This window comes from Oncorhynchus keta, chromosome 29 (genome assembly GCF_023373465.1).
Source record: "Oncorhynchus keta strain PuntledgeMale-10-30-2019 chromosome 29, Oket_V2, whole genome shotgun sequence".
Classification (NCBI taxonomy): Eukaryota; Metazoa; Chordata; class Actinopteri; order Salmoniformes; family Salmonidae; genus Oncorhynchus; species Oncorhynchus keta.
In genome coordinates this window covers 18,950,884-18,978,112 of record NC_068449.1, presented here as the reverse complement: position 1 = coordinate 18,978,112, position 27,229 = coordinate 18,950,884, and the positions used below count along the sequence as shown (strand labels likewise).

General features: G+C 41.8%; 1 protein-coding gene across 4 annotated transcripts in view; it reads right to left on the bottom strand.

Annotated features, from left to right (window-relative positions):
- Window positions 1–26,968, bottom strand: part of LOC118362396 (low density lipoprotein receptor adapter protein 1-B) — a 64,994-nt gene extending 38,026 nt beyond the window's left edge. For 2 of the 4 annotated variants that reach the window (XM_035742688.2, XM_035742689.2), the window contains exon 1: window positions 26,711–26,968. In XM_035742688.2, coding sequence (XP_035598581.1) covers window positions 26,711–26,795 — 85 coding nt within the window. In that variant the 5' untranslated portion in view covers window positions 26,796–26,968. Of the gene's footprint in view, window positions 1–24,769; window positions 24,818–26,710 lie in introns of all 4 variants that reach the window. The other 2 variants (XM_035742691.2, XM_035742687.2) reach the window with 2 other exon arrangements.
- Between the last annotated feature and the right edge of the window lie 261 nt (window positions 26,969–27,229).

Genomic DNA, 27,229 nt, shown 5'->3' with positions numbered 1-27,229 from the left:
TTCAAATGTTACTCCCAAACTGTGATGTTTGGCCAGGGAAGGCCATCATTGTAAATAAGAATTTGTTCTTAACTGACTTGCCTTTTTATATATATATATATATATATATATATATATAGCGGTAAAAAATAAAAATTAGGTGGGTAAACTCTGATTGCCGGTCACGCTGAAAAAGGTCATTCTTCCTATACTTAATGCATTTTCTGCAAAGGGTGAGTAAACAGTTGAGCAAATAAAAAAATGTGGTGAAAAATGGTGTTACCCTCCATTAAAACCCCTGCTCCCCAACCTTTGGCCTTCCTTCTTCCACTGGCAGGCTGATTGACTTGTGCCTGAGCCAATGGGAGGGAAGGGGTCTGCTGTTCTACTCTGCTGTGCTGCTCCAGGTTACATACAAACACAAACAAGACTTTCAGGCCAATTAACAAGCCCCGCAGCTCCAGAAAGTCAAGCCTGCTGTATCAAAAGTTTTGCCTTTGTAGAGCCTGAACAAGTTTCCGACAGTTGAGCGCTCCCTGCATGGGTTTGGTGTTGAGCAGAGCTGAATGCTGCCTGCCTGCCTGTCTGAAGCCTGGCTAAATGAATGAGCCTGCAAATAGCTCCTGGTCCATGAAGTAACTAAGCACTCTGATCCCCAGCAGAATGCAGGCCTGTCAAAGAGGCATTGTTTAGACTAGAGCAGGCCCAACGCTCCGCTCTGCCCACCTGCATATGACCTACTGTACTCCCACCACATACAAAAAGAGTATGGACTCATTTTCAACTGTCCTCTAATTCTTGCACTCATATGCATGTAAACTCTCTTTCGGTCATATAGCCACACACAGAACTTCAATTGTCGGCTGGTGGGGAGTACATTTCATGGCTTGCACTGGCATGTTCATATTGAAGATGGCAGTGGTCCAGTCAGCAGTGTGGCTGTTAACCAGGGACAGAGTTAACACACAACTAGCCACCCTGTGTATGTGTGAGCCCCATTGATCTGTGAGTACAGTAAACACAGTGGGGAATCTGGGATGGACACACACACAACCTACCCACCAGGTCTGACAGTGAGTGTGAGTGTGTGCACATGTATTTGCCAACATGTGGACACTTTCAAACACAAACAAGAGGTGATCCAGGGAGAACAGCTTTTGCGTCAGAGTGACAGACTGGACTGTGCTGTTTGGGGACAGAACTCAGTTTGGAAGTACACAGCCTAAAAACAAACAGGACTGAGATGTGTATTGATCTCATGGTCTGTTACAACAATGCTAGAGATATACCTCCATGTCCACCAATCACTATGCTGAACTCCAGAGTAGTGCTGTCAGACAGAGCAGTCTGATTTAAGGGCTCATCTGACCTATCTATCTATCTCCCCTCACCTCCTAGTGAAGAGTCATCTGATTCCAATCAGGGTACTTAGTGCTCTGGGGAGCAGGAGAGATTCACTCATGGTGAGATTCGCTTCACTTGTTTTCACAGGTAAAAAGAGTGATTTAAACCACAGGAGATACATGATTTACTTCACATACAGTATGCTTGGCACAGTAGTGAGTAAGAACTCCTGTATGTCACATTATGCATTTAAACCCACTCAACCCTGTCTTGTGCCTACTAGCCTATGTGCAGAGCAGTGCCTGGCACCAACTCCAGCTCCTCACAGAGACAGAGAAGTGGCTGCTGTGGAGGCAGTGGACTGAAAGGAGGCTTTGTGAGACAGGCTGGGGGACAGTATGGAAAGGTTGAGGAGGCCAGTGTAGACTGGAGAGTAAGGAGGTGTGCAGCTGTGACAGACTTCTTCTGCCTGGTACACAGTGGTACACACTATTGCTGCTGCCTTCAACTCAGCTACTGAGGGGAGAGTTGAGATGTTTACATTACGTCAGAGGCTTAGAGCAATATTATACACTTTCACATATAAACATGGACCAACGTACTCTATAGTACATGTCAAGTGTTTACTTTACAGCTGGAACATTCTCCAAGTCTGTCCAAGCAATTAAGAAAAGTGGACAGTGCACTTCTATGGAGGACCAGACCTGCCGTAATTAGAATTAAATAAATGCACACAATTTAAAAAATGAGCAAAGAAATACAAAAATAATGACTAAAATGAATACATGCTTTTCTTATTTATGTATTATCCAATTATTCAAACGTTTCATTTTATTAATTTATATATTTATTTACACTGCACAAAAATATAAAATATCAAAATAAAATGTTATTTGTCACATACACATGGTTAGCAGATGTTAATGCGAGTGTAGCGAAATGCTTGTGCTTCTAGTTCCGACCATGCAGGAATATCTAACCTAACAATTTCAAAACTAACTTATACACACAAGTTTAAAGGAACGAGTAAGAATATGTACATAAAAATATATGAATGAGTGATGGCCGAACGGCATAGGCAAGATGCAATAGATGCTAGAGTATATATATATGAGAGGAGTAATGTAGAGTATGTCAACATTATGTAAAGTGGCATTGTTTAAAGTGGCTAGTGATACATTTATTACATCAACTTTTCCATTATTAAAGTGGCTAGAGTTGAGTCATTATGTTGGCAGCAGCCACTCAATGTTAGTGATGGCTGTTTAACAGTCTGATGGCCTTGAGATAGAAGCCGTTTTTCAGTCTCTCGGTCCCCGCTTTGATGCACCTGTACTGACCTCGCCTTCTGGATGATAGCAGGGTGAACAGGCAGTGGCTCGGGTGGTTGTTGTGTATTGATTTTAAGAAAGGCATTGATATTTATGGCTAGGTACACGTTGGTGCAACGACAGTCCTTTTTCCGCGAATGCGCACCGCATTGATTATATGCAACGCAGGACACGCTAGATAAACTAGTAATATCATCAACCATGTGTAGTTAACTAGTGATTATGATTGATTGTTTTTTTATAAGATAAGTTTAATGCTAGCTAGCAACTTACCTTGGCTTCTTACTGCATTCGCGTAACAGGTAGGCTCCTCGTGGAGTGCAATGAGGCAGGTGGTTAGAGTGTTGGACTAGTTAACTGTAAGGTTGCAAGATTGTCAACTCGGGGATTCAAGGTAAAAATCTGTTATTCTGCCCCTGAACAAGGCAGTCATTGAAATTAAGAACTGACTTGCCTAGTTAAATAAAGTTGTAAATAAATAAATAAATAAATAAATAAATAGGCCAAATCGGTGTCCAAAAATACAGATTCCCGATTGTTATGAAAACTTGAAAATCGGCCCGAATTAATCGGCCATTCCGATTAATCGGTCGACCTCTACTGTCTGTATGGGTGGACCATTTCAGTTTGTCCGTGATGTGTACGCCAAGGAACTTAACTTTCCACCTTCTCCACTACTGTCCCGTCGATGTGGATAGGGGGCTGCTCCCTCTGCTGTTTCCGGAAGTCCACGATTACCTCCTTTGTTTTGTTGACATTGAGTGTGAGGTTATTTTCCCGACACCACACTCCGAGGGCCCTCACCTCCTCCCTGTAGGCAGTCTCGTCGTTGTTGATAATCAAGTCTACCACTAGTGTCATCTGCAAACTTGATGATTGAGTTGGAGGCGTGCATGGCCACGCAATCATAGGTGAACAGGGAGTACAGGAGAGGGCTGAGGATCAGTGGGGTGGAGATGTTACCTACCCTCACCACCTGGGGACGGCCCGTCAGGAAGTCAGTTGGGGGAAGAGACCCAGGGTCTCGAGTTTGGAGGGTACTATGGTGTTAAATGCTGAGCTGTAGTCGATGAACAGCATTCTTACATAGGTATTCCTCTTATCCAGATGGGTTAGGGCAGTGTGCCGTGTGATTGCGATTAGTCGTCTGTGGACCTATTGGGGCGGGTCTACACGCAACAACTTCAAAGATTTTACTTTGTCACAGTTCATATAAGGAAATTAGTAAATTGAAATAAATTCACAAGGCCCTAGTCACATGACTGGGAATACAGATATGCATCTGTTGGTCACAGATAGAGGCGTAGATCAGAAAACCAGTCAGTATCTGGTGTGACCACCATTTGCCTCATGCAGCGTGACACATCTCCTTCACATAGAGTTGATCATGCTGTTGATTGTGGCCAGTGGGATGTTGTCCCACTTCTCTTCAATGGCTGTGCAAAGTTGCTGGATATTGGCGGGAACTGAAACATGCTGTCATACACGTCAATCCAGAGCATCCCAAACATTGGGTTTCAGTATCTCATCACAGTATCTCTGTGCATTCAAATTTGTATCGCTAAAATGCAATTGTGTTTGTTGTCTGTAGCTCAAGCCTGCCCATAACCCTACCATGGGGCACTGTTCACAACAATGACATAAGCAAACCACTCGCCCACACTGCCATCTGCCCAGGTACAGTTGAAACCGGGATTCATCCGTGAAGAGAACACTTCTCCAGCATGCCACTGGCCATCGAAGGTGAACATTTGCCCACTAAAGTCAGTTACGACGCCAAACTACAATCAGGTAAAGACCCTGGAGAGAACAACTAGCACACAGATGAGCTTCCCGGAGACATTTTCTGATAGTTTGTGCAGAAATTCTTTGGTTTTGCAAACCCAGTTTCATCCAACCCAAAAGGTGAAGAAGCCGGATGTGGAGGTCCTGTTATTGGGACCACGGTTATATACCCTCTTGACTGTTATGATGGGGAGAAAATCAGAGCTGTAAAATGTTTGACCAGTAGCCATGGGGTTATAGCCTATATGGTTAATTATGGCTGGCATTGGTTACAATCTGCCTCAATATCAATGTTGCCAGCTAATGTATACGAGGGATAGTAGGCTTATACTGGACCAGACTATCTGAATGTCCACATGATGGTGAGGAGGAAACTTAAATATTCATTATTTATTAGAAAAAAAAATGCATTAACTATGTGACTAAAATGGCTGACTAAAACTAAACATTTTTTAGTCGACTGAACTAAAACTAACGAAGGATGCAATTACTAAAATGTGACTAAGACTAAAATGTATTAAGACAAACTCAAATGTAAAATATACTGAACAACAAAAATGTATGCAACATGTAGTTTTAGTTCCATGTTTCAAGAGCTGACATAAAACATCCCAGAAATTTTCCATAAGCACAAAAACTTCATTTCGCTCAAATTGTGCACAAATTTGTTTACATCCCTGTTAGTGAGAATTTCTCCTTTGTCAAGATAATCCATGATCAGTGTGGTATATCAAGAAGCTGATTAACACGGCACAATTAGTACACAGGTGCACCTTGTGCTGGGGACAATAAAAAGCCACTCTAAAATGTGCAGTTGTGTCACACAACACAATGCCTCAGATGTCTCAAGTTGAGAGTGCATGCAATTGGCATACTAACAGCAGGAATGTTACCAGAGCTGAGACCAGCCACCCGGACAGCTGATGAAACTGGAGTATTTCTGTCTGTAGTAAAGCCTTTGTGGGGAAAAACTTATTCTGATTGGCTGGACCTGGCTCCCCAGTGAAATCCATAGATTAGGACATAATAATTGATGTCAATTGACAGATTTCCATATATGAGCTGTAACTCAGTAGAATCATTGAAATTGTAGCATGTTGGTTTTATATTTTGGTTCAGCATAGATAATAGTTTATGATAATTGCAGTTTAGTTCATTATCTAGCTAGCTACTTGTAAAACTGAGAGTCTGGCTGTAAAACGCAGCCATCTAGCCTCAGACTATCAGTTGTAGCCAAGCTAGCTAGCTTGATACTCACTCTAACGTTAGCTTACCATACTTGTCTGGCCAAATGGACAGTCCTCTCGCCCATCCCGGTCAAATCCTTGCCTACTCCAGTCTTCTTCTTCTCGGTTCAAAACTATATGACTGTAGTCTGGTGCCTTATTGTCATAAGCAACACACTCAAAACAAAGCCATCTGGTCAATGGCTCAATGTTTCTAAACTGTTCACCTGTTTCTACATCAAGCAAGGTCAATTTTGCATCTGTTATTTTTACCATATAAATTTTACCTCAGATTTCCCTCAAAAAGGTGACATATTGATACATAGCTATATGCACTACACATTGTTTGGGGGATGCTAATGTGAAACATGGCCTTTAAACACCATTGTTTCATAGTGAACGCAGCATAGGCAAATCGAGCAACGCACAGTGGCATTGACCTATGGTGGGATAGATACCCCCTCATCATTTTGGGAGGAAGAAATTCAGAAACAAATTGAAAGTGGGATTCATTATTTATATATTTGTGTACATTCATTCCTTCATCCATCCATTTATTTATGAGTGCATTTAATTATGAATCTATTTATATGTGCATGTATGTATGTGTGTGCATTTATTTATGTATTAATTCATTTAGTTCTAATTATGTCAGGTTTGATCAATATGCTTTCAGAAATTAATGTCAGCCCAATAAATTCATTATGGCAACAGCAGCAGTCACAGACGTACAGAGTGCATAACAGAGTAGTTATCAGCGTTTGATTTGGTGTGTGTCCAAAACCATTCCAGCTGACTGAAGGGATTTACAGATCAGATACAAATCTTATCGCAGGCCTGTAAGTCCCAACAGTGAGACAGGTGCTTCTGTGCAGAACTGATCAAAGGAGGAGAACTGTCCTGTCAGTTCGGGATTAAACCAGTGGGCAGCTAGGGCCTGTGCTGTTTACATGTGCTGAAAGAATTAAATTTGCCGCTGGTTAAATAGACTATTATACAGTAGACGTCACAGGGGCTGTCCAGGCATAGGTCATCATGGTTAGGGCCAGGAGTTTTTCCGGATCAAGTGACCATGAATACCTCCAGGACCTAGTCATGAGGCCTAGGGGGTATTTATGCTTCAGCCTCAGCACAAATAGAACATCCTATCCTAATCCTATCCTAACCAGAACATGAGTGCAGCAACATCTTACCCCTATGCAAAGCAACATGAGGTCAATAACAGAGACTCACTCAAACTGTCAGAAACATTCTTACCTGAATTACATGCCCAGTGTATATGTGGGACAGGCAATATGTGCAGCATCAGCAGCACGATGTCTCATACCTGCCTGCCAAAATGCCCTGAGAGATCTCTGGATTGCCTTTATGGCCCTCCTGACAGGTTAGACAACATGAATAGCATTAAGGGCCAGCCATGAGAATGTCCAGTGAGTCCAGAGGCTCACTTTAGAGTAATTATGCATATGGCCCTTCACACATCATTCTCAGATTCCTTCATCCCCCAGGAGACAGAGAAACGACGATAAATAATGTCCCAGTTCCACAGCTGGGACAGCTTGTTCAGGAGGCCACATCAATAAAAATCATCAGATTTGTTGGCCTTCAATTCTGTAAATAGCCTCAGGTGGCATGTATTTATGCAGCAGACCCCATCCAACAATGCACTGGTTTTTAGCTCTGAAATCTAAAACAATGACTACTGTACAGCCAAAAACTTGCTTAACCATACTGGTATAACAAGCTGACAGAATGATCTGACATTTCCCTAAACATTAGAGTGACCCTTCAAACAGATGTAGGCCTAATCTCTTCAAAGACAATAAGGGCATTTCCATCTAAAAGGATCCATGAGCACTAACATGTGAAGTTGATAGGAGCATATCAAATTGGGTTCCAAATGAAAGCTGAGTCTATAATTTTGGAAAATGAAGGCATTGATTCTTCTTTTTTTTAGCAAAATGGTTGAAAAATGTAAGAAAAAGAGGCATAAAGCTTTTATTTTTGGATAAACTGATAGAAAAGGGAGTCTTTGTAAACATCTGCCAGAAAAAGAAGTATCAGAAATACATCAAAACAATGTTGACAAAAAGACCCATGCCAACAAATACTGTATCAACACATTTTGTTTTGAAGAAATTGTTTACCTTGTGTAAGTTTAAGAAATATTGCCTTGTAATTCCGTTACCAAAAACCCACATCTTTCAGATATTTTAAAATGTTTCTCCCTCATGAGAGGTTAATGAAAGTTCACAGAAGTAACAAGTAAAAGGTAGACCTACCAATTAGTTAGTGATTTTACAAATATTAATATTGAAGTGATTAAAACTCAATTTCCAACAACAACAGGAAAACTGGATTGGCTATAACGGGAATCATAATAGTCACAAACCACAGTTGGGCCACTTGTTACGGTCCTCCCTTCAACTGGCATACTGTGTACTTCAGCTCATAACTTCTTTGTCTTTTGGTTGTCTGGTGGTCAAACCAAGAGTTAAAATAAGAGTCTGGACAACCCCTCCCTCTCTAGTTAACGTCACCTCTCCCAGCTCTAGCCATGAGCCCCCTCTCTTTCCATTTACTGTAACCAGCATCCGCACCCACTAAGCACGGCCGACACCGGATGTCCACGGATGTTGAAAAGTAGTTTAACGTTGGCCAGTCCACCCTCGCCTTGATGTTAACCCTATCTATGCTAAGACCCCAGCAAAAATGGGCATTTCATTTAGATGCATGTCCAGCCCTTATATTTAGCCTCACAATTAAGTGTTTCACCATTTTCTTTTCAGGACAACCAGGGCTACAAGTAGAACACAAAACTATTTGACAAAGAGTTGCATTTAGGAGTTTCTGACAAACGTCTAAAAAAAATATTTAAAAAATACAAATCTGCAAAAGCAAAAATCGGATAAAAAGTCATTCATATGAATGCTGTAAGCACAAAAATGGTTTGCTCACTGGGAAATTAATATATTGGTCAGTGACAACTGTGTGGAGTTTGACAGCAACTATGTGAGCTTAATACAGTATTATAGACACTATGCCCTGGCATTTCCTATGATCTATGTAGAAGAACACTTCTAACGACGTGTGTGGCTTGTGAGCGTCAGAGCAAAACATTACATGTGCTTGTTCATGAGAGACTCAGCTTTTCATAGATTGGTTTGAGCTACAAACTACTAAAAGCATTCAGACTCGACAGACCATTTTGAATATATAAGACCCGACCCCGGTTGGTATATACGGATGCAGAAGAAATAGAATCCCAACGGTACAACCCAGAAGTCTGTAGCTCAAATGCACAATGTTGAAAAGGCGCCAGCCAGTCCAAAACACGCCAGCGTTACGGTGGGACTCAATGAATTAAACATCCACAGACTGACCGAAATGGACCAAATCTGAACCCATCATAGACGTATGTTTCACAAGTTTGGCTAGCACATTAGTGAGTAGAGCACAGTACAGTACAGTAAGTAAACAGAAAAGTACAAACCAATACAATATTATAGTACAATACAGTTGAGAAGTATAGTACAGTATATTGTATGCCACTTGAGGCTACGTACAGCACATTGAAGGACTACAAATCCCAGTAAAGTATTAGTTAATTTATGTGGCCACCTGGACAAGCTGGCCCAGGCATGGAACTCTGGGACGTCATTTATTGTCCTTTCTCTAAATCTCTCTACTTTACTGAACTCTACTGCATTGTACCTCTACCCTACCCTGCTGAATTGTGCTCTAATGTGCTCTGCTGTCCAAACTTGTGAAACATGAGAATGACATTCGTATCCATAAATTACTCATTTCTGTGCCGTACAGATCAGGGACCCATGATTTAACTCAGTAACCGTAATTCCATTACCAGGTGTAATGCCACTTCACTTACTGTAGTTCAATAACCAAAATAGATGTGTTCAAACTCGAGGTGCATTACCATAGTTGACACACAATTCCTTCTGCAGACAACTTTGAATCTTTAATTCAGCGCAGATATTTAACACATTTTCCAAAAACTGTGGTGGCATAAAAACCTGAGGGAGATTTTGCAGTGATTCCGTTTGCATCTGCACGGTTCTTTCACTAAATTAATTTTTTGTATATTTTTCCAGTGAAATTTTGTAAAAGTAGTCCTGTATGGTTTGTTCAATTTTTGTTTGGCATACATTTAAAATGAGACAAAGCAGAATTCCATTACTATGGAATTTCTCATAACAAAAAATAATTTACAAGTTGTCCTATGCAGAAATCGCTCCGCCATTTCGTGGTTGCTAAAACTAACAGTTAGCCTCATTTCAGTTTAAGTGACAAAATAAACTAGTGTAGTGTCATTGTACCATCTTAAACCACTGTGAAATATAGTTCCCATAACCAAAAATAACCAAAGCTGGTGTATAAAACCAAAAGTAAAAGACAAAAAAAATTATGAACGAGAAGCATAGAAATAGCTCACATAGAACAGCTCTACCACCTCAGACTTGATCTATCACTCACATTTCTACGTGAATTTAGTCAAGTCACCCCAAAGGTTACATGTTGTCAATCTAAAAAGAAAAACTGTGACAAAGCATGATTGTGTGGATGGAACTGAACAGTGACACACGCATGTGTGGCTCCAAACACATACTGGAGATATAACAGGGCAATACATCACTGGGGACTTTACAACTCCATAAAGGAATCATGCAGGAAGCAATCTCCATTACAACCTGGCAGTGGATTTTGGATGACTTTGCCTCTGGCCCACTGCACGGGCCAGAGGCAGAGGGCAAAAACTAACCAGGACAGAGCAGAGAGTAAACTACAGCTCCAGTATGGCATGTCTGTTTTAGAAGACTGCCCCCGAACCAGTAGTAGGGCACCAGAAAAGTAGAGCCTAGACAGAGTTTTACTCTTCCATGGCTCGATCTTTCCCGATCATGGTTACACAGGCCACAATAACCAGTTGGCCACACTAGTCAACATAACACCATGAAGTTACCGCAACAACAACCAACAAGGGAAACACTATTATAATCAAATCACATTTTATTTGTCACATGTGAAAACAGCAGGGAAAGGGAATACCTAGTCAGTTGTACAGCTGAATGAGTCTTCTGCATTTCATCCAACCCCTCTGAATCAGAGGTGCAGGGGGCTGCTATAATCGACATCCATATCTTCGGCACCCGGGGAACATTTGGGTTAACTTCCTTGCTCAGGGGCAGAACGACAGATTTTTACCTCGCTGGATCAAATCCCGAAGCCAACAACATTTTGGTTACTGGCCCAATGCCCTAACCACTAGGCTACCTGCTCTAGACCTTACCGTGAAATGCTTACTTACAAGCCCTTAACCAACAATGCAGTTCAAGAAAGAGTTACTGAATAAACAAAAACAAACCAAAAATGTAAGAAAATGACATAACAATAACGAAGCTATACAGGGGATACCAGTACCGAGTCAATGTGTGGGGGTACAGGTTAGTCGAAGTAAATAGTCTGGGTGGCCAATTGATTAATTGTTCAGCAGTCTTATGGCTTGGGGGTAGAAGCTGTTAAGGAGCCTATTGCTCCTAGACTTGGCGCTCCGGTACCGCTTGCCGCGCAGTAGCAGAGAGAACAGTCTATGACTTGGGTGACTCGAGTCTGACAATTTTTTGGGCCTTCCTCCAACACTGCATAGTATATCGATCCTGGATGTCAAGGAGCTTGTCCCTAGTAATGTACTGGGCCGCCTGCACCACCCTCTGTAGTACCTTATGGTCAGAGGTCGAGCAGATGCCATACTAGGTGATGTAACCAGGATGCTCTTGATGGTGCAGCTTTAGAACTAGAAGTATCTGGGGACCCATACCAAATATTTTCAGTCTCCTGAGGGGGAAAAGGTGTTGTCATGCCCTCTTCACAACGTTCTTTGTGTGTTTGGACCATGATGATGATGTGGACGTCAAGGAACTTGAAACTCTCGACCCGCTTCACTACAGCCACGTCAATGGGGGCATGTTCAGCCCTCCTTTTTCTATAGTACACGATCAACTCCTTTGTCTTGCTCACATTGAGGGACCACCTTCCTATAGGCAGTCTCATCATTGTCGGTGGTCAGGCCTACCACTGTTGTGTCAGCAGCTAACTTGGTGTTGATGGTGTTAGAGTCGTGCTTGGCCACGCAGTCATGGGTGAACAGGCAGTACAGGAGGGCACTAAGCATGCACCCGAGGGGCCACAGTGTTGAGGATCAGCGTGGCAGATGGGTTGTTGCCTACCCTTACTACCTGGGGGCGGCCCGTCAGGAAATTCAGGATCCAGTTCCAGATGGAGTTGTTTAGTCACAGGGTCCTTAACTTAGTGATGAGCTTTGAGGGCACTATGGTGTTGAACACTGCGCTATAGTCAATGAACAGCATTCTCATATAGGTGTTCCTTTTGTCCAAGTGTGAAAGGGCAGTGTGGAGTGCATTAGAGATTGGCGTCATCTGTGGATCTGTTGGGGAGGTATGTGAATTTGAGTGGGTTTAGGGTTTCCGGCATGATGGTGTTGATGTGAGCCATTTCGGTCCATTTCCAAGCCTTGATAACTTGATCCTGGAACATGAGAAGAATAAATGAACAAGTTCCACAAGAAAAGCAACATTAAAACTAAAGGACCCCAACATCTCAAAAGCATTTCATGGCTACCGACGTGAGTGCTACAGGGCGGTAATAATTTATGCAGGTTACCTTCACATTCTTGGGCACAGGGACTATGGTAGTCCGCTTGAAACAGTATTACAGACTGTCAGGGAGAGGTTGAAAATGTCAGTGAAGACACTTGCCAGTTGGTCTGCGCATGCTTTGAGTACACGCCCTGGTAATACGCTTTGCGAATGTTTAAAAAAGGTCTTGCTCAAGACGTCTACGGAGAGTGTGATCACACAGTCGCCCGGAACAGCTGGTGCTCTCATTGCAGGCTTCTGTGTTGCTTGCTTAGAAGCGAGCATAAAAAAGGCATTTAGCTCATATGGTAGGCTCGCATCACTGGGCAGCTCACATATGGGTTTTCCAAGCCCTGCCACATCCAACGAGTATCAACGCCGGTGTAGTAGGATTCAATCTTAGTCCTGTATTGAGGCTTTGCCTGTGATGGTTCATTTGAGGGCATAGCGGGATTTCTTATAAACATCCGGATTAGTGTCCCGCTCCTTGAAAGCGGCAGCTCTACCCTTTAGCTCAGTGCGGATGTTGCCTGTAACCCATGGCTTCTGGTTGGGAAAAATACATTCAGTAAACTTGGGGACGACGTCGTCGATGCACTTATTGATGAAGTTGGTGACTGAGTTGGTATACTCCTCAATGCCATTGGATGAACCCCGGAACATATTATATACTGGTACTTCCTGCATTAGTTTTTGCTTGCAAGCAGGAATCAGGAGGATAGAATTATGGTCAGATTTGCCAAATGGAGGACGAGGGAGCTTTGTATGCATCTCTGTGTGTGGAGTAAAGGTGGTCAAGAGTTTTTTTTTCTCCTCTGGTTGCACATGTGACATGCTGGTAGAAATGATGTAAAACGGGCCACTTCAAGAGGAGCGTGATCATGTTTGCTTATGGCCTTATAGAGCTCGTTGAGTGTGGTCCTAGTGCCAGCATCTGTGGTGGTAAATAGACAGCTACAAATAATATAGATGAGAGATCATGGTATTATAGTATGGTCTACAGCTTATGAGGTAGAATAACTCAGGCGTGCATTATCTTGAGACTTCTTTAATATTAGACATCGGGCACCAGCAGTTATTGACAAATTGACACAACCCCACCCTTCTTACCAGACGAAGCTGCTCTGTCCTGCCGATGCATGGAGAAGCCAGCCAGCTCTATATGATCTGTGTCGGCGTTTAGCCACGTCTTGGTGAAACATAAGATATTACAGTTTTTAATGTCCCTTTGGTAGGATTGTCTCAATCATAGATCGTCCAGTTTACCTTCTCCTCTGCGATTCTTACAAGGCACCCCCCGTCTTTTGTTCACGCTGAAGACAGTTGGGCCTGGTCTTGACAAGCAGTATATCCTTCACGTCGGACTCAATAAAAAAAGAAAAATCTATATCCAGTTCAAGGTGAGTAATCGCTGTTCTGATGTCCAGAAGCTCTTTCGGTCATAAGAGACGGTAGCAGCAGCATTATGTACAGAATGAGTTACAAACAATGCAAAAAAATGAAACAAATTAGCACATGCTGCTTAAGAGTCTGTAAAAACAGCAGCCATCCCCTCCGGTGCCATTATATTGGTAGATAAACCAAAACATTGAGTGGTTAAAAATCCACTCTTTCCAGTGTAGAAAGGGCTCCAGGCAGGTAACAGTGACAGTTCCTAGGCCAGCACTAAGGCACTGTGAAGCGCAGACAGAGGCATACAGACATAACATGGGGAATTGTAGAGGAAAGGAAGTAGAAAGCAAATAAACCAAATGTTATGGCCTGAGAAGAGGTTAAAGGTTGATGCCAGAGAACATTTTTCAGACAAACTAAAGCGAATCAGATAAAGGCTTACTGTGCAAAGCTATTATCAGCAGGACTGCCAAAATCACGAGAGCCGTTTGTTGTCAGCAGGAAATGGCACACAGTGTAGGAGTCTCGCTCTATTATAAGCTGAAGTCAGGCAGGGGATGGAAAACAGAAACAGAATTGATCCTTCACTAAGCTCCGCCCCAGAATGTGGGACAATCAAATCACAGCACTCCAATGGATCGCAACCAATCGAGTCCGACACCTCGGACAGGCTTACATTTAAAAACACATGGAAGCCATTGAGAGCATTGCAAAAACAGTTTATCAACAACAAAATTGTTTAAAATGGCTAAAGTGTTGCACCATGTCATTTCAGCAAGCCACAACACTCACCATCTCTTGTTCTGAACATTTTTCTATAGTTAGAAACATGTTATCTCTGACAAATTACGCTAATTGATTGCACCCAAATTGTCAATTTTAGTTCACCCAAATTGCACAATTACATATTGGTTCTTACCCTGTAAGGAGTCTGTGGACTAGGTATGACAGCAACCTATGCTTTGGTTGTTTACTTGGCCACTGTTTCAAATGCTATTTTTTTTGCATTTGTGGCACAAATATTTAGATACTTTATCATGAAAATGCTAATTTGTTCAGATTTCCCCCCTGCCCCACTTATCTCAATATAATTATTTTATTGTTACTATGCGTGAAGTTTAAAATGCATTCTATCATTACTAAATGTGTAATGTGATACATTTTAACATTACTATACTGAAAAAAAATATAGAAGAAGTGTTGGTCCCATGTTTCATGAGCTTTTGACCATTTCTTTGACATACTAATGACTAACTCATTGGTAGAAAGAATGTTTGATCCAAATTGGATGTTAGGCACCATCTTTCCGATTTGGTCCTGCCGTACATACCTACAAACACTACGGTCGATTTTGCCAGTGGTTCGTATGGGGAACTGGCCTTGCCAGGAAAATGTTGTCCAAGGTCAACAAGAATAACCAAGGGGGCGGGGCTTAGGGGAGGGTCAATTGACTTGTGGTTGTAGAGGATGCGAGCTTGACTGCACCATCGTCTTCTATGGTATATTGGCGATCGCACAATTTAATATGCATCACGCCACCTACTGTGCGGGATGGAATCAAGATTCCCAAAATCAGAACAAACTACCAACATTTATAAATAAATTAAACAACTTTTCTGTTAAAAAATAAAAACAGATCTGCTCCCTACACAGGCTCAGGGGGAACCTTGGAGGGTGGGTCTTCCGGCACAAGAAAGCCCTTGCAAGTCTTCAGATGTCAAATTCATAAGTCCCAAAAACATTTCTGCCACAGCCACAATAATGTCCAGTTTCTTAGAATTCTTAGAGACTAGTGCAGTAGTCTAGAACTGTGGCAATGAACACTACAAAATCCAACTTTTTAACACACAGGGCATCTTTTGACTGGCAGCAAGCCATACCATATCTTCACTTGTTTTCTCAATAATTTTAATAGCATTCGCATAGAAGACTCGATTGACCACTAACTTTTGCCACCTCAATCTCTGTCACTCTTAAAAGGGCACTCCAGGAACTCGGGATTATGATCCCCACCGCAAATTGCAACACAGTCGTCCTTCTATACACCGTTCTTCAGTACACTCTGTCCGCCTGCACACACTTGAAACATGGCCAAATCCTTTACAATTCTTACACTGCAATGGTTAGGGGACGAAAGCGCTTACCTACATTTGTGAAGCTTGGTTGCGTATTTGCTCTTTATCAAAAGACAGGACCGACTTTATTTCTCGATTCACCCAGCAGTTGAGATGCCAGGCACCAACCACATCAGGGATTCTCTTCAGGTATTGAACCTAAACATCCATCGTCACCCCTGAGATGATGTCTTTGACAGGTGCTCTACCCCGAAGTTCAAAACTCACTGCAATCTTCCTCTGTTCTTCAGAAATACATTTCATCAAAATATGCAGTCCTGGTAACTGACAGGCTCCACTTTTCACAGCGCATACTTCACCATTTTCCACACCTCAAAACAGGTCTCCCACATATGCATCCTTACTCAAACGCGTCCCAAAAAGAAGCGATTCATTATCATTCATAAACTTATCCTCCACTTCAATTTCAGACAATTTCCTTTGTTCCAGTTTTCAATACTACCGTTGTCCATTTAGAATATTTGTCTTCACCAATTTGCATGGCACGCTGCTTGATTCAAACTCAGCATCCTCTTCCGCCATCTTTCCCTCCTTCCTGACCAAGTCGTCTATGACGGAATGTGCTTTAGACATCCATTAGAGAAGGCATTCTTCAACACTGTTACAGAAGATTTTTTTTGTTCTTACGATCTGGAATACCTCCTTCAAATTTTGACCCCTTTACATCCCGAGACCCTGGATCATTGCTACTCTCCCTTCCAGGACGGCTACAAGACCCTCCCCAAATCAGATCACACCTCCGTTCTTCTCCTCTCTACCTATAGCAAGAAACTTAAACAGGAAGCTACTGTCCAATCGGAATCTGTTCTTCAAGATTGTTTTGATCACGCAGACTGGAAAATGTTTTGATCACGCAGACTGGAAAATGTTTAGGGTCGCCTCTGAGAATAGTATTGACTTGTACACTGACTCGGGGCATAAGGAAGTGCTTAGAGGATGTTATTCCGACTGCAACGATTATGGCTTATCCAAACCAAAATCCATAGATAGATGGGCGCATTCGAGCAAAACTGAAAGCGCGAACCACCACATTTAACCATGGCAAGAGGACTGGGAACATGGACATGACTTCCGTAAAGCAATCAGAGACAAAAATGATACTACAGGTACAAAGTGGAGTCTCAATTCAACGGTTCAGACAAGACGTATGGGACTAGGACTCCAGACAATCACAGGTCGCATTCACCAACGCCTCTCTCCCGGACAAGCTAAACATCTTCGCCCGCTTCAAGGAAAACATTGAGGCGCTAACGCAGGCCACCAACACTCACAAGGACTGTGTTCTTGTAACTGAACTAAATTACTATTGTCACGTAGCACTCACTTGTCATCATAAAGTGCTTTGAGAGGCTAGTTAAAGACCACGTCACCATACCAAACACACTAGACCCACTACAATTCGCATATCGTCCCAACAGATCCACGGACGACGCAATAGTAATTGCACTGCACACTGTGCTATACCACCTGGACAAGAGAAATACCTGTGTAAGAATGCTGTTCATCAATTACAGCTCAGCCTTCAACATTATAGTGCCCTCCAAGCTCATCGCTAAGCTCAGGGCCATGGGTCTGAACTAGAGGTTGACCGATTAAAATCTGAATGGCCGATTAATTAGGACCAATTTCAAGTTTTCATAAGAATCGGAAATCTGTATTTTTGGACAGCGATATGGACGATTCCCCTCCCACCTTTATTTAATCTTTATTTAACTAGACAAGTCAGTTAAGAACACACTCTTATTTTCAATGACGGCCTAGGAACGGTGGGTTAACTGCCTTGTTCAAGGGCAAAACGACAGATTTGTACCTCGTCAGCTCGAGGATTCAATCTTGCAATCTTACAGTTAACTAGTCCAACGCTCTAACCACCAGCCTCTCATTGCACTCCACGAGGAGCCTACCTGTGACACGAATGCAGTAAGCCAAGGTAAGTTGCTAGCTAGCATTAAACTTATCTTATAAAAAACAATCATAATCACTAGTTAACTACACATGGTTGATGATATTACTAGTTTATCCAGCGTGTCCTGCATTGCATATAAATCGATGGGGTGCGTATTCGCGAAAAATAATGTGTACCAAACCATAAACATCAATACACAGAAGTACACATTTTTAAACCTGCATATTTAGCTAAAAGAAATCCAGGTTAGCAGGCAATATTAACCAGGTGAAATTATGTTATAATTAAGTTTATGATGTGATAGAGCAGTCTGACTGAGCGGTGGTAGGCACCAGCATGCTCGTAAGCATTCATTCAAACAGCACATTCGTGCGTTTGCCAGCAGCTCTTTGCTGTGCTTCAAGCATTGCGCTGTTTATGACTTCAAGCCCATCAACTAATCCCGAGATTAGGCTGGTGAAGCCAATGTGAAATGGCTAGCTAGTTAGCGGGGTGCACGCTAATAGTGTTTCAAATGTCACTCGCTCTGAGACTTGGAGTAGTTATTCCCCTTGTTCTGCATGGGTAACAATGCTTCGAGGATGGCTGTTGTCGATGTGTTCCTGGTTCGAGCCCAGGTAGGGGCGAGGAGAGGGATGGAAGCTATACTGTTACACTGGCAATACTAAAGTGCCTATAAGAACATCCAATAGTCAAAGGTATATGAAATACAAATGGTAGAGAGAGAAATAGTCCTATAATTCCCATTATAACTACAACCTAAAACTTCTTACCTGAGAATATTGAAGACTCATGTTAAAAGGAACCACCAGCTTTCATATGTTCTCATGTTCTGAGCAAGGAACTGAAACGTTAGCTTTCTTACATGGAGAAAAAAAAAAAGTAAAAGTGCAATATGTGCCAACACTTTGTTTTTGCATTATTTAAACCAAATTGAACATGTTTCATTATTTATTTATTGATGTATTATGTTAAGTTAAAAGTGTTCCTTCAGTATTGTTGTAATTGTCATTATAAATAAATAGTTTAAAAAAATATATATATATATATTTTTTTTTCCCTCGGCATCGGCCTTTTTTGGTCCTCCAATAAATCGGTTTCGCGTTGAAAAATCATAGTCGGTCGACCTCTAGTCTGAACCCCTCCTTGTGCAACTTAATTCTGGACTTCCTGACGAGCCAACCCCAGGTAGGGAAGGTAGGCAACAACACAGCCACAACCCTGATCCTCAACATAGAAGCCCCACAGGGGTGAACCTTAAGACCCACAAACTTCTACAGATGTACCATTGAGATCATCCTGTTGGGCTGTATCGCCGCCGTATGGCAATTGCACTGTCCGCAACCCCAGGGCTCTTCAGAGGGTGGTGTGGTTAGCCCACCGCATCACTGGGGGCACAATGCCTGTCTTTCAGGACATCTACAGCACCCAGTGTCACAAGAAGGCAAAAATGATCAAGGATCTTAGCCACCCGAGCCAAGGCCTGTTCACCTCGCTACCATCTAGAAGGCGGAAACAGTACAAGTGCATCAAAGCTAGGAGCGAGAGACAGCTTCTATCTCCAGGCCATCCGACTGTTAAACAGTCATCACTAGCCGGCCTATGTCCAGTACTCTGCCCTGAACCTTAGTCACTGTTACTAGCTGGCTACCACCAGGTACTCTACCCTGCACCTTTGAGACTGCTACCCTAGAGTCATTGAACACTGGTCACGTACTATTTTACCAACTTTATTCACAGTGTACAAAACATTAAGGACATCTTACTAATATCGAGTTGCACCCCCACTTTTGTCCTCAGACCAGCCTCAATTCATTGGGGCATGGACTGTACAAGGTGTCGAAAGCATTCCACAGGGATGCTGGCCCATGTTCACTCCAATGCTTCCTACAGTTGTCAAGTTGACTAGATGTCCTTTGGGTGGTGGACCACTTAATACACACGGGAAACCATTAAGCATGAAAACCCCAGCAGCGTTGCAGTTCTTGACACAAACCGGTCCGCCTGGCCCCTACTACCATACCCCATTCAAAGGCACTTGAATATTTTGTCTCAACCATTCACCTTCTGAAAGCCACACATACAATTCATGTCTCAAGATTTAAAAATGCTTGTTTAAAACGGTCTCCTCCCCTTCAGCTACACTGATTGAAGTGCATTTAACAAGTGGCATCAATAAGACCTCCCTGAATTCACCTGGGCAGTCCATTTAATCAAAAGAGCAGGTGTTCTTAATGTTTTGTAAACTCAGTGTATGTACAGTGCATTCTGAAAGTATTCAGACCCCTTGACCTTTTCCACATTGTTGTTACAGCCTTATTCTAAAATTGATTAAAATGGTTTCCCCCCCTTAATCTACACACAATAGCACATAATGAAAAAGCAGAAACCAGTTTATAGAAATTTCTGCAAATTTATTACAAATAAAAAAAACTGAAATCACACTTACATAAGTATTCAGACCCTTTAATCTGTACTTTGTTGAAGCACCTTTTGCAGCGATTACAGCCTCGAGTGTTCTTGGGTATGACGCTACAAGTTTGGCACACCTGTATTTGGAGAGTTTCTCCCATTCTTCTCTGCAGATCCTCTCATGCTCTGTCAGGTTGCATGGGGAGCGTTGCCATTTCAAGGTCTATCCAGAGTTGTTTGATTGGGTTCAAGTCCGGGCTCTGGCTGGGCCACTCAAGGAGATTCAGAGACTTGTCCTGAAGCCACCCCTACATTGTCTTGGCTGTGTGCTTAGGATTCTTGTCCTGTTAGAAGGTGAAGCTACACCCCAGTGAGGTTCTGAGCGCTCTGGAGCAGGTTTTCAATCAAGGATCTCTGTACTTTCCTCCGTTCATCTTTCCCTCAATCTAAAAAACATCCCCACAGCATGATGCTGCCACCATAATGCTTCACCGTAGGGATGGTGCCAGGTTTCCTCCAGATGTGACGCTTGGCATTCAGGCCAAAGAGTTCAATCTTGGTTTCATCAGACCAGAGAATCTTGTTTCTCATGGTCTGAGAGTCCTTTATGAATTTGCTAAAAAAAAATAATACTTTTTTCACTTTGAAATTATGGGGTATTGTGTGTAGACTTCTTCAATTTTTTTATTTAATACATTACAGCCTTATTCTAAAATGTAACAAAATGTGGAAGTCAAGGCGTGTGAATACTTTCTGAATGCACTGTAGTCTTGTCATGACTCATCCTATTGAAAAACTGCTACACACAAACCTTTTCTATTCATATACTGTCTACACACACACACACACACACATACATATACACACACATACATTCCAGTCTCTGACATTGCTTGTTCTGAAATTCTTAATTTCTTTACTGGATTATTTTGTGGGGGTTTTTAGGTATTACTGCACTGTTTGAGCTACAAACACAAGCCTTTCGCCACTCATGCGATGACATCTGCAAATCTGTGTACTCGACCAAATTGTTTTTAGACCAATGTTATTCTTTGTCTTTGAGTTTCAGTAAAATTGCTGGTTTAACCAGCCGTCCCCGGGAAGGTTATTAAAAACAATTACAATACAGACAAACAATGAGCAGTGAGCACATGCAGAGCAACATAGGACAAGGACAAGCAACACGTAGCACACACACTGACAGAGCAATTGCAAAAAAAATATCATATAAAAAGCAACAAACAGTGTTTGACACAGCTCACAAGCTACAAACAGATAAGACTCAACGACATTCATCACTGTTGCAGATGTAATATGTACAGTTGAAGTCGGAAGTTTAAATACACTTAGGTTGGAGTCATTAAAACTTGTTTTTAAATCGCTCCACACATTCCTTGTTAACAGACTGTAGTTTTGGCAAGTCAGTTAAGACATCTACTAGTACTTTTTCCAATAATTGTTTACAGAGAGATTATTTCACTGTATCACAATTCCAGTGGGTCAGACATTTACATACACTAAATTAACTGTGCCCTTAAAACAGCCTGGAAAATTCCATCATGGATTTAGAAGCTTTTAATAGGTTAATTAACATCATTTGAGTCAATTGGAGGTGTACCTGTGGATGTATTTCAAGGCCTACCTTCAAACTCAGTGGCTCTTTGCTTGACATCACAGAAAAAAAGAAAAAAAAAAACAGCCAAGACCTCAGAAATAAAAAATAAAAAAAATAAATAAAAAAAAATAAATAACTGTAGACCTCCACAAGTCTGGTTCATCCATGGGAGCAATTTCCAAACGCCTGAAAGTACCACGTTCATCTGTACAAACAATAGGAAGCAAGTATAAACACCATGGGACCACGCAGCCGTCATATCACTCAAGTAGGAGATGTGTTGTGTCTCCTAGAGATGAACGTACTTGTGCGAAAAGTGCAAATCAATCCCAGAAAAGCAAAGGACCTTGTGAAGATGCTGGAGGAAACAGGTACAAAAGTATCTATATCCACAGTAAAACGAGTCCTATATCGACATAACCTGAAAGGCCGCTCAGCGAGGAAGAAGATACTTAAGGACAACAAAGTCAAGGTATTGGAGTGGCCATGACAAGGCCCTGACCTCAATCCTATAGAAAATTTGTGGGCAGAACTGAAAATGTGTGAGAAAGGAAGCCGACAAACCTGACTCAGTTACACCAGCTCTGTCAGGAGGAATGGGTAAAAATTCACCCAACTTATTGTGGGAAGCTTGTGGAAGGCTACCTGAAATGTGTGACCCAAGTTAAACAATTTAAAGGCAATGCTACCAAATACTAATTGAGTGTATGTAAACTTCTGACCCACTGGGAATGTGATGAAAGAAATAATAGCTGAAATAAATCAATCATTCTCTCTACTATTATTCTGACATTTCATTCTTAAAATAAAGTGGTAATACTAACTGACCTAAAACAGGGAATTTTTACTTGGATTAAATGTCAGGAATTGTGAAAAACTGCATTTAAATGTATTTTGCTAAGGTGCATGTAAGCTTCCAACTTCAACTGTATATTACTTTAAAAATATGAAAAACGTTGGTTTAGTTCACTCAATGGTCATGCTGCAGATGGCCATTCCAACCCACCCCACCCCCTCAGTCTTTACTCTCCCTCCACCCAAATGAACATTTATTTATTCACTGCCACAGTTATGTATATAGTGCTATTTATTTGTATACCGTTTTTTTTTATTACCATTTTTATAATTTGAATGTTGAAGCTCAAAGCCTAAGTTTTTCACTGTACACTGCAATCACACCTGCAACCTTGTACATGTAACTATTAAAACTCGGAATTGGAATACATGGAAAGCGACAATACACATCTAAGGATTATGTTCACAAATCTGACTGTCCTTTAGCCATGTCTTTGCTTTTTGTGACGTTGCAATAGTTGTGTGTCTGATGGCAGTGTGTTCCAGACATGGGAAGCTCAAACAGAGAAAGCAGTTTGACAAAAGGTGCTTTTCCTTAAGGGAACTATACAGTTACCTCTCATGGCAGAATTTGTGAATCTGCTGCCATGGGTTTGGGTTTCTGTTTGACAAAAGCACTAAGTGGAGGGGGAGCCAGGCCATTTAGGATCTTGAATACAAGACATTGCACAAGATTATCCCAACTCAGGAGCTTATGCATTCTGAGGATATAACAGTGGTGATGGCTATCGGGCTTTCTTTTTTTTGAGAGCCTGATTGTAGACAGACCAAATGGGTTTTAATGTTGTACAGCAAACTTGGGCCCAACTAGTCAAGCAGTCTGTTAAGTGGGGGAGAATCATAGCTGTGAATGCCTTGAATTATGCTCTGCAGACTTGAGTGGTCTCTCTTGAAAACACTTCAAATCTCAATGGGATAAATAAATTAGGAACAAATAAAGGCATGGTTAAAAAGAGACTCGGGCAGGAGGGGGCTCTGTGCATAGATGCCAAAACAAAATAGGCATGCATGTACAAGGCCAAGCCCAAAGCATGAGCACCAAGAGTTACTTTAGTTGGACTCAAACATTCTATCATTTAGGGGTGGAGGACACCAACATTGAATCCAGGTATGTTTGGACTTGGAGTTGACTTGCATGGACTCCAGACATCTCAATAACAAGACCCTGAATACTTCTGTTTTTTGGTCTCAGCATTGAAAGCAGCATGCATCACTTGCCCACAACAAAACACAGACTCTTACAGCAGTGGTATGCTTCCAGTTATGACAAGATGAAACATGTTACTTTCTATCAACAGCAGCTACCAGTGCACTCTACATTAGCCATGATGTATTGAAATAATCACATAGAAACAAGAGGCAGTTAAATCAGTGTTTTGGCCATAAACACTACCTGACCTTGCTAGGAATAGGCAGCGTGTGGGTGAGAGGAAATGCAGGTCTAGACCAGAGGCTATTACAAGCCAGGGCCCACATGACCTGCATTAGGAGGTCAACAACATAAAAGATGAAGATGTAACGCTGCCCTGATAAATCTGTAACAATGATTATATAATGGGCATTATCAGCTTCCACCAACCCTGGCTGTTGGCCATGCATCGTCCCTGCGGGGAGAGACTGGGGACAGGAAGTAGACCTTTAGAAAGCCTCATTATTCACCCAGAGAAAGAAAGTGGACCAAAACAAAGCATTGATTGCACAGCATGGCACGTGTGGCATCATGCTACCAAGTCTGCCAACGACCCCACCGTCTATGAAGAAAAGAAAGGCGAGACAAGGGGAGGGGGTGTTGTTCCCTCTGTGAAACCAAACAAAAAAAGGTTTTACCAATAAGCTACACCACTCTTTGAAAAAACATACTACACAGTAGTGTGATCATATGCACCCACTCGCGTGTCTGCACATCATATGTGTGTGACAAACCACTGAAGACAGAGATCAAAGCCATTGTGAGAATCATGCAGCTCCACAGCCAATGGTAGTGCATGAAGATATATATTTTTTTTAATTAACCTTTATTTAACTTGGCTAGTCGGTTAAGAACAAATTCTTATTTACAATGACGGCCTACCAGGGAACAGTGCCTTGTTCAGGGGCAAAATTACAGATTTTTACCTTGTCAGCTCAGGGATTCGATCCAGCAACAGCATCAGTTACGCCCATCTGCCGACATGGAGAATTCATGAAGATGATTTATCTATACTGAATAATAATATAAAACGCAACATGGAAAGTGTTGCTCCCATGGTCCATGACCTAAAATAAAAATATCAGCAAAAAAATAATTCATACACAAACTGCTTATTTAATTTCAATTGTGGGCACATATTTGTTTATATCCCTGTCTGTGACCATTTCTCTTTTGCCAAGATAATCCATCCACCTGACAGGTGTGGCAAATCAAGAAGTTGATAAAAACAGCATGATCATTACCCAGGTGCACCTTGCCCTCCCAGCATGTGAAATCCATAGATTAGGGCCTAATGAATTTATTTAGATTAACTGAGTTCCTTATATGAACTGTAACTCTGTAAAAATCTATGAAATTGATGCATTTCTATTTTGTTCAGTGTAATAAAATAAGTAAAGAAATCTGTTTAAGCCAATTTCCCAAGTGTTGATCACACAGTATGTGTTTGAAAGGTGTTTACAGCTTGTTGGTTTTTAGACTATATGTTGACCAAAACAAACTAAATCGAGCCCCCCTCTCTGCGAACACTCCTTTACATTTTTTTGTGAAGCAAAATGTGTAGACAATTTTTTTTTTGAGCCATATGTCGTGCCGGCTCCGCAGTGTCTTAATTTAAACAGGAAGCCTGTCCGACCCTAGTCCTTGGTCATGACTCAGTTCCATTACAATACACATTAGAGTCATTGGATGAAGGCGTTTTCTGTAGCGTGGAATTTTGTTAGGAGCTGCGACGCTTCGTCTGAACATTAACTGGCATCGCTTGCGGTACGGTTTTGGAAGCATAAGGACCTTATATTTTATATCGGTGAGAAATGATTTCCAACAAACAAAATTGTTAAACTGATACACACCTTTATAGGGTAAAGGTTCCCACACGGCCATATTTCCATGTTACAGCATTTGTTTATGGAAAACAGTGTGCTAATTAGCCATCTGTGTTTCTGAACACCTGTGTAAACTGAACACAGACGCCAAAAACGTTGTCACCTGCAACGGTGTTAAGACAGTGTACAGTAAGTGTATTTGGCATCTGAAATTATTTTGATGTGATTTTTAAAATTGAGGGATTTATGTTTCTAAAACTATACCGGAATTGAGATTCGATTTACGTTTAGATGGAGTAGGCTATTTGGCCGTTTGGGCTTCCAGGGCCAATTCTCTTTAAACTGAACATGCAAGTTCCTTGGACTAAGGAGTAACTTTTAGGCTCCTTTAGTCCAATATTGTTCTTGTCCGAACCCCGTAAGCAAGAGTATGGTCAGAATCTATTCTGGCTAGACGCTTCTTTGGGGAAACCTGGTATGATAGCCAAACAATCTTCCTAGCACGTTTTAGCTTTACTGAGCTATCGGCAATCACATGAAAAAAATGTTTACAAATACAAGTATTTGTCTCACGCGCCGAATATAACGGGTGTGTAGACTTGATCAGGAAATGCTTGCTTACATCCATCCCTTCAACGATGCAGTTAAAATAATTACAAAAAAGTAACAATAGGAATAAGATACAAGAATGTAGGAATATACAGGGAGTACTAGTACCAGATAAATGTGCATAGGTATGTACATAAAAGCAGGGTGAAGTGACTAGGCATCAGTATAGATAATGCTTCGGAATAAAGAACGGAGTAGCAGCTGCATAGGAGTGTGAATGTGTGTCGGTGTGAGAGTGAGCATAAGTACTTTCAGTCTAGGTATGAACTTTACTCTAGCTACAGAGGAACAAATTGGGGAATACAGCAGGAAGCTACATTCCGTACCCAGCGTTTAAATATAACTACATAGGAAAGACTAGATAAGCATTTTCGTTTACCTTTTACTAGTATCCACATGCTAACTAGTCAGCTTGCTACCAATACTACTTACTTTTGTGTCTGCCCACACCCCATGACTGTTTAGCGATACTGGGGCTCCGAATGATTGCCCTTCCAGCCGACTTCAACGCGTCCATGTCGTAATCCAAAATTGGGGCAAAGAGCCCAACGAGTTTCGATTCTTGTCTCTCGAAGAGCTTGGTTTGTCACACTCTCCCAAACTTTTCCAGCGGTTTTCCCCCCACTACTGTTTCAAAGACAGCCCAGAATAGAAACATTATCATATTCGTCCCACTGGGCGGTGTTATGTAGCTAGCTATGTAAATTAACCGCATAATGTACGTGACGTATATTTGTGGAATATTTAACAGAGATTTGGATATAATGACGAGATGCTTTTATGTCTCCACTCTAACAATGGGATTCGTTGTCCACAGAGCGGAATGGCGGGCTGTCAAGCTCCCGCCTATTCCTCTCTTTGGATTGGTGGAAACATCTCCTTATTTAAATTACGTTTTTAATATTCGATGGGGGGTGCCGTTAACCGACTGTATTCAATGGAGAGACACTT